The 8,104-nt window shown below is 40.9% G+C and overlaps 1 protein-coding gene across 1 annotated transcript; it reads left to right on the top strand.

Annotated features, from left to right (window-relative positions):
• Positions 1–734: 734 nt before the first annotated feature.
• Positions 735–5,408, top strand: kiaa0040 (KIAA0040 ortholog). Its single transcript, XM_028593845.1, has 2 exons — positions 735–903; positions 3,799–5,408. The coding sequence occupies exon 2, from the start codon at positions 4,512–4,514 to the stop codon at positions 4,836–4,838; it is 327 nt and encodes a 108-aa protein (XP_028449646.1). The 5' UTR covers positions 735–903; positions 3,799–4,511; the 3' UTR covers positions 4,839–5,408.
• Positions 5,409–8,104: the final 2,696 nt, after the last annotated feature.

Raw genomic sequence — 8,104 nt, 5'->3', positions numbered from 1 at the left:
ATAAAAATCCTCTTTTGCTTGACTGAACTGAAAGGACACTGACCACATTGCCACAGGCATGGTAAGTGTGTGTGTGTGTGTGTGTGTGTGTGTGTGTGTGTGTGTGTGTGTGTGTGTGTGTGTGTGTGTGTGTGCAGTTTACATGACATCACTCTTTCATATCTCAATTGCATCTTAGACTCTCACACCTGGTGGTACTCAACACACACACACACACACACACACACACACACACACACACACACACACACACACACACACACACACACACACACACACACACACTTTAACAGCTTTCATTTCCCCTTTTTATCCCCATTTTGGGACTCTGAGATGGGTGGAGTAGTTGTTTGCTGTAATTTAGTGTTATTATGTAAAATGCTGCAACCTTGCCTGCAACTTAGGCTGTTGTTGCAGCCGGGTTTTCAGATCTGTGCATCTACTGTTAGAGGAGCCTTTCTATTAATATCCTAGCCAAAGAGTTTGTTTTGAGACGCAGTTCATAAAGGCTTCTTATGATTTCATTTCATATTCAGTTTACCAGTTCCCTCGCTCTCTGACATCATTCAGTGCTTGTGTGAGTGAGGTAAAGCAACCACAAGAATCCAGTTTCCCATGCAGGAAACACATAAGCAGAGACAGAGGGCCCATTCTTACACAGAAGTGGGCAGGGTGCAGTGACGCTGTGACCAAAACACACACACACTCACTCAGAGAGAAGAGGAGGAGGGGAAACAAGGGTAGAGAGGGAAACAGGAACAGAAAGTGAAGACTTGTCAAGATGTCTGGGTGAGGGGGACCAGATCAGAGCAGAAGCCAGAAGTCAAAACAGAAACAGCAGAAGTTTGAGCAGCCGACTGGATTAAACAGGAGGGGCGAGCTGACCTGCCACTACACAGTAAGGTAAGATAGGTTAAGAGATCTTGAGTGCCAGTAACTTGAAATACTCAGAAACTGTTGTGAGTGGTTCATATAGGCTATTGATGCTTATTGCTGTGTGACAAGTTGAAAAAAGAGAAGCAAAAGGTGCTACTACTGTGACAGACTCCTATTAAAAATGTGTTGTTTTGACAGTGATTTGATTTGACAGGATGTTTGACAAGTTAAAAAGATATGGAAATAACTTTCTTCCTGCCTGTGAATGCTGAAGAGTGTCACTAAAACGTACTCTTCTAGTTATTTTCTTGACTTTTTAAAATAAACCATTTGAATTTTTTTTAAGTCAAACAAGTTTCTCACTTGTCATAATCTCTACATTTGTTGCATCAATCACTTAGGATAACTTTCCGTTGCTCCGTTCCGTGGATCTTGTTTGCCTTAAACATTTGCTCCTCATGCTCTTTACTGTAAGAATGTCCTCAACTTTGCTCATTCAACTAAGTCAGGATCGAGTTGACACAAGTCTGAACTGTAATGGGCTTGTGCACTTGCACTTGCTCACTGTGGAGAACTGCACTCCTCCAGACTATCAGCAGGCCTGTAGCTACTCAAGCAAAACAGCTGCACTTAGGATCCAAGACATTTACAGCAAAAAACAAACAGACGAGTATGGCTTTAAGTTTGTTGGTGGCTGAATGTGTCCAAGCGTTGTGTATTAACATTGACTGATGAAGCAGGGTCTGCTCTGACCGTGTGCTCGGGGCAAGTCATTAAAGATTGCTGCCTTGCCTTCTGTCACAACATTGTCTTTTAGGTCGCACATGTTCCTTAAAAAGCAGCAGGGGCTAACTGAGTGCAATCATAACATTTTTCTCAGCCCCTTCCTGGCTTTGTGTGCCCCAGGAGTGGCCTTTTCCTGTATATTGATCGCTCCAGGACAGCACAATGTCATGAGAAAGTGAAGTACCCCGTCAGAGTCTTAGAATGGCATCTCAGTGAGATAATATGAACCAAGGAAATATTTAAATGTATTTAGAGTCAATGTTCTTGCATTAACATGGCTATATTGACTGCCATCAACGTGTATGGGGTGAACACCCTCTTTTACTCTAACATTACTGCAAAAGGCCTGCTGCGAAAGAGACTCTTGGCTGGCAATCAAAGTATTTACCTGAAGAAAGGTTTGAACATAGTTTGAAACCCCCTGAGCCAGAACATATTTTATTTTAATACAATAAAAAAACTTTTTCTTGCTTTTGTATGTGAGCACATAGCAAAGATAAAATGAGATTATGACATTGATGATCTAACATCCTGTTTCACATTTTCTCTGCCGGTGAGCGTGAAAACGTTTTAGACATAACTCACAGTGATCATTCTTTCTGGCCAGAGACTAAAATTATCACAACACTTGGTTAGTTATCCATTCCATTCAATGACTTTACCACTGATTCATTGTTAGTCATCTCTGTCATATCGCACCTCTTTGCTGCCCCTGGCCTTTGCCTCTCTCCTACAGACTTACTGTTCAGAGGCTGTGGTTTGTCGTGTTGACATTGTTTCCTTAATGTGAGGGAGATCAGAGCGTACACGTAGGCGCTGCTGCTCAGCCAAGCTCATCACGACAAGATGTACCTACAGCAAAGGAAATTACCAACAATAACGTGGCAGGGCCATTATGGCTCCCAACAACGTACACAGTCTTCATTATAGAGATTCTGATGTGGCGCAAATTTTAACGGAAACCTGCAAAAGATAATGAATTAATGCCCGTTTCCATCCACTACTGTTATGCCTACGACTGTTCAATTTGAGTGCATTAAAAGTGCATCTGACGTTTCAGATGACTCTTGCCTTCTTAGCTTTAAGCGTTCAGCTTCCTGTTGAGCAAATGAATGGGGGGGAAGGGGAGGGGGAGTTAGCAGGCTGTCTGCGGGTAAACCAATTTCACACATGAGACGCAACGCACGCCGACAGCCACACCAAATCTATTTGCTCTCCACTTGCAGGTGCATCTTCCTCTCTCTCTCTCTCTCTCTCTCTCTCTCTCTCTCTCTCTCTCTCTCCCCTCTCTCTGCCTAAGAAGCAGCCAAATGTGAGATGAAAATCTTTTCTCCCTCCTGCATCTAGAATACAAAGAAGCTGTAGCCGTGACTACAGAGAATCTAGGGGACATACTTGAGTCAAATGATGTTTGAAATCATTTGAAAAACTGCAGATGTTTAACACCGTTTAAATAAAGACGGCGCCTCAAGCGCTCAGACTTAATCAAACAGTCTCAGAGAAAAAGGGAACAATATGACTTAATTTTCTTTTGCAGACCTACTTCTCCCATTGAAGCACCTCGCCTTGTGTATTCTTCTCCTGGAGAGCTATTAGGAAGAGATTTCATCCAAGGCCAGAGGAAAATGTTACAATCAGACATTTATGAAAACTTTAGCCAGACCCTATATATCTCCTCCAATGGGAGCCATTAGCCAGGTATATTCAGATCAATCTCCTACAGCAGGTCTGTCCCCAGCCTACCTCTCTCCCGTGTCTCTTTTTTTCCTGACACTCTCCGTCTCAGCGGGACTTTTAGAAAGATTGGTTACCTCTATCTTGGTCTGGCCTTCCCTCAGACACAATCTCGCTCTCCTCCTCTTCTTCTTCTTCTTCTTCTCTCTCTCACTGCCCCTTTCTTCCTCAGGGGGACTCTTAGAATGATCTGCCCTGAATCCTGAATGACTCCTATGTAATATTAATGAGGGGAAAGCTGAAAATCTGAAGCTGACACTGACAAGAGGGAGAGAGAGCAGGAGTAGAGATGTTAAAGACAGAGACAGAAAGATGGATTGGAGGCAGGGGAAGCAGAGAGGGAGGGAGGAAGAGCTGTCTGCTGGAAACCAATGTTCACTTTCTCTTTCTTTTGTTCCACAGACACACCCAAATTGAACTACGTCTCTACAAAATCATACTGAAAGCCAAAGGGCAAGAGGACAAGAGAAGAGTGAAGTAGACAACCAGAAAGAAAAGAGTTAAAGGAATGCCAAGCAGCATAAACAAACTTGGCTGAGTGCAGATTTTGGCTTTTTCATCTTGCATCAAGATCATCACAACTGGGCGATTTCAAAGAAAACCTTGTTATAAACAAATAAGCTTTTGGTCTTTCGGATTTGTTCAAAGAACGCTTTGGCTTTGTAACCACCTCACAGGGCATTTCAAGGAAGGAGGCATGCATGAAGTCACCCTCCATGCTTCCAGTGTTTCCATTTAACATAAACAACACAAGCCTGAGCGCATACACATGCCTCATCAGATAGTGCCGTAAACTCTGATCTTTAGAAGTAGAAAACAGAAGCACATGAAAGTTCAATGTCAAGTCGCTAAAAATATCTGACGTGGGACTGCTGTTGGCTCCGTGGATGTTTGAGGTTTTCGTAAAGAGTAAAACTTCATAACTTACAACTTTAAAGCTGGAACCAGATTCCGTAAAATTACTTAAATGAACACCATATCTTAATTAGCTGCAGCTGCCTAACAGGCACATTAACTGACTTGCGAACTTCACAACCCTCTGAAGGATTTATTAAAACTTTACAACTGCCAGACAGACTCAACTGAAAGGATTCACGGCTCCGTATCCGAAAGCCATGGATGGAAGAACAGACAGCATCCAGGATTTTTTCAACCAACTTTGGAGCTTTGCTACAGAAAAACACAACCAGGGGGCGTACAACACAGTCTGCCTGGTGGTCCTCCTAACTCTTCCCCTGCTGGTCCTCCTCACCACTTTGGTGGTGTGCTGCCACTGCTGCTGCTGTCGCCATGCCAACAGCTGCTGTTGCTGCTGTGGCAAAGACGCCATGGCAACCGCAAGGTCAGAAACAAAGAAGAAAAAGAATTCCACTGAAGACTTGTGGATCTCTGTCAAGACGGGGCCGTTGACACCTGACAGGGTCGCCCTGGCCATGGAGTAGGAGGAGTAGTTTTTATTTTTATTTTTATTTTTTTATTTCTGATCCTGGGTCAGTTGGTGCAGTGGAGCTGATGGAGCGTCTCAAGAGTGTACAACTCAAACCAGCTTGGACTCAAAAGACATAGTTCAAACCAGGGGTTGATGCATAGACTGTATAAGTGAAGCCACAACATTTCAATTGTCACCTGGTGGCCGGCTACATTATGGGCGGGACTTTGATACCACGGCTCCACCGCCGGATAACTAGTGCGCAAATTCTGGCTCCAAAATAACAAGAAGGCACTTTGTGGAGTAAGTGGAGATGCATGGACCGTTTTTATATACAGTCTATGGTTCAAACCAATGGGACGGCACAGATATGGTTGAAACATATTAACAGTGTACACTCAGTGTTCTTGTCATTTTGTGTCCATATGATGTTATGTCTGGAGAATGTTTACAACATTTTGTATGAGCTTTTTAGTGTGTGGTACATAAAGGAAGAATATGCAGAGGCATATATATACCTAACTGAAATGTGTTTGTTGATGAGTGCGTTAGAGAGAAAGAGAGAGAGAGAGAGAGAGAGAGAGAGAGAGAGAGAGAGAGAGAGAGAGAGAGAGAGAGAGAGAGAGAGAGAGAGAGAGAGAGAGAGAGAGAGAGAGTGTGTGTGTGTGTGTGTGTGTGTGTGTGTGTGTGTGTGTGTGTGTTAGAGCTCCCATGTGAAATTTATTGCGTCTGTATTTGGGAGAAAGAGCCAATGTAAGGTCTGCCCAGTGTTCTGATTGCTGTAAAACTGCACACACTTTTTACATTCAGGTTGCAATCTAGACTCATGATTCACTCTCACTTTCTAAAAAAACATTTAAAAAGAAAACTATAAGTTTGATTTCTTTCCTCTTTTCTTACTTTATTTGCTTAATATAATACAGTCTAGGCCACAGGACTAGTGTTGCAGTAGGCCTATTCAGGTCAAGTGTGCATTAATCTAAATGGAAGGAAAACCCCAAAATATAAATAAACTTGGAATATGTTATTCTTCCCACATTGATTGACATAACTTTTAATGCGCTGATTAGCACTAGACAGCAACCATATCGAAGTCAGTCATGTTTTCTGGGCCCGTATTTATTAAAGTTTTAGATTTAAGTGCAATAATTGCCACTTTACTTTTAACAAACTTAAGATTAAAAGCTATTATCAGATTTCTTACAACTTAAATGCTCTTAACATTGTGTGTGTGTCAGTGTGGTCCTATATTGTCTGATGTACATTGCCTATTATTTCATCCCTATACATCATAAGATTGTTGTTGAGTTGTTCATTCCACATGTTTATTGTTAATAGAGATATTAAGGATGTTAAATATATCATATCACTGAGTAAAATGTAAAGATCTTTTTAAACAAAGAATAAGCAATTCGACAGATCCTTGTCTTTGAGTTCTTGAGTTACCTTGTCTCTAGAGCGTTTTTTAAGCAAATTTTTAGAAGTCTGATTAATACGGGTCCAGGTTTGTTTATATCAATAATGTTTTTACAAACAGCATTTACAGTAATTACGTTCATTTGAGAAAAAAAACACAATGATAATTTGATCTCTAAATCAAACTATTAATGAATATTCCTCAAAGTTATGTGGTCCAAAAAAAAATAGATTTATAGAGTATTTAAAGCAATTATTCAACTAAACATTTTCAAAATATTCAAAGAGAAACCTTGAAATAATCAAAGACTGGGCTTCAAGTGGATTGTTGTGATTATTGTGTCTGAAGGCTCATATTTTGTGTTTAAGTGCGTGACATCTCAAAGCCTCTTCGTGTTCAGGCATTCAGGCAGCTTACACTGGCACTAAGTTGATTTTGTTGCTCAAGTGCTGCTGGGAAAACAGGCTTGCAAGACATTTCATTACTGCTAAGACAGATGCATTCCCATGTGGAAATTGATGTCTGTCTCTTCTGCTTCGTGTTCAGAGAGAGAAACTGTATTTGCTGAGCTTCATTTTGAAAAAGCTTCCCTAGCAAAATAAAAGCTTATGTAGCAATGTATCACCAATAAGTGGTATCACCCACGCTGAAAGGTTTGCCAAGAAATGACATCATCAACATGTTCAGGGGTTGGCTGAACATGTCAATGTGGTTTGTATGTGTCAGAGAGAAATTTGAGTTTCTATTCATCATTACCAACGGTGACAGGCTTTATTAACAGCATAACAATAATGATAAAAATAAGGAGTAGATGAAAGATTAGGAAATACTCTTCTTTGCTTTCTTGCCGAGAGTCACATGAGAAGCTTAATACCACTCTTGTGTCTGTATTAGGTGTGGGGAATATATCGATACTATATCGAAATTGTGATATGAGACTAGATATTGGAATATGACAAAAGTGGGTTTTTTTCCTGGTTTTAAAGGCTGCATTACAGTAAAGTGACAGTAACTGTTCTAGCTGTTCTATTATTTGCCTTTACCCAGTCATTATATCCACATAATACTGATGATTATTTGTCATAAATCTCATTGGGTAAATATTTTGCGAAAGCACCAATACTCAACCCACGATATTGATATTGAGGTATTTGGTCAAAAAATATTATATTTGATTTTCTACATATTGCTTCGCCATAGTCTGTATGGTAAATATAATTGGTTAGCTTTGTTTAGCACAAAGACTGGAAACGGGAAGAAAAAGCTGCCTGGCTCTGTCCAAAGCAAAATAATAATGAATAGCTTAATTAATTACCATGTAACATCTTTTGTTTGTTTAGTCCAGTGGTTCTCTGGAGTTCACGACCCCCTCACCCCCCTCAATGAGAGAAAGAGCGCTGCAATCTGGTGCAAATAGCTGTTTCTACACGCCTCCCCCCTGCTGATTTTGAGTGATTTTTGTGAATGCTCTGATGTAAACAAATAATGCTTTGGTTTAATGACAGTTTAGTTTTAGCAGCTAGCACCAAGCCTTGTCCAATCTGCTTCAGGCTCTGTCAATTTTTTATGCGTTTGTGACTTTACTCTCCCCCTGACCCGCCCTTAGACTACTTTCTGTGTTCCACCTCCTGATTTACAAGTGAAGCTCTACATGAAATGTACCAAGCTCACACAGTAATGTAAAAAAAAAAAAATTATTCTCCAGTCTAGAATATGGTATTTCATTTTTTTCTCCCTAACCATCTGGCGACCCCCAGAAATTATTTTGCGACCCCCTTGGGGGTCCCGAACCACTGGTTTAGTCCGTAGAAAATCGAAAATCTAAATTATATATTATGGGATTATGGGATTATGGGATTTTC

The sequence above is a fragment of the Perca flavescens genome, chromosome 12, assembly GCF_004354835.1.
Source record: "Perca flavescens isolate YP-PL-M2 chromosome 12, PFLA_1.0, whole genome shotgun sequence".
Taxonomy (NCBI): domain Eukaryota; kingdom Metazoa; phylum Chordata; class Actinopteri; order Perciformes; family Percidae; genus Perca; species Perca flavescens.
Note: the sequence above shows the minus strand (reverse complement) of the source record. Positions and strands in the feature narration are given on the sequence as shown.

Coding starts and splice junctions, on each gene's coding strand:
- kiaa0040 (XM_028593845.1), top strand. CDS start 4,512: ATGGATGGAAGAACAGACAGCATCCAGGATTTTTTCAACCAACTTTGG.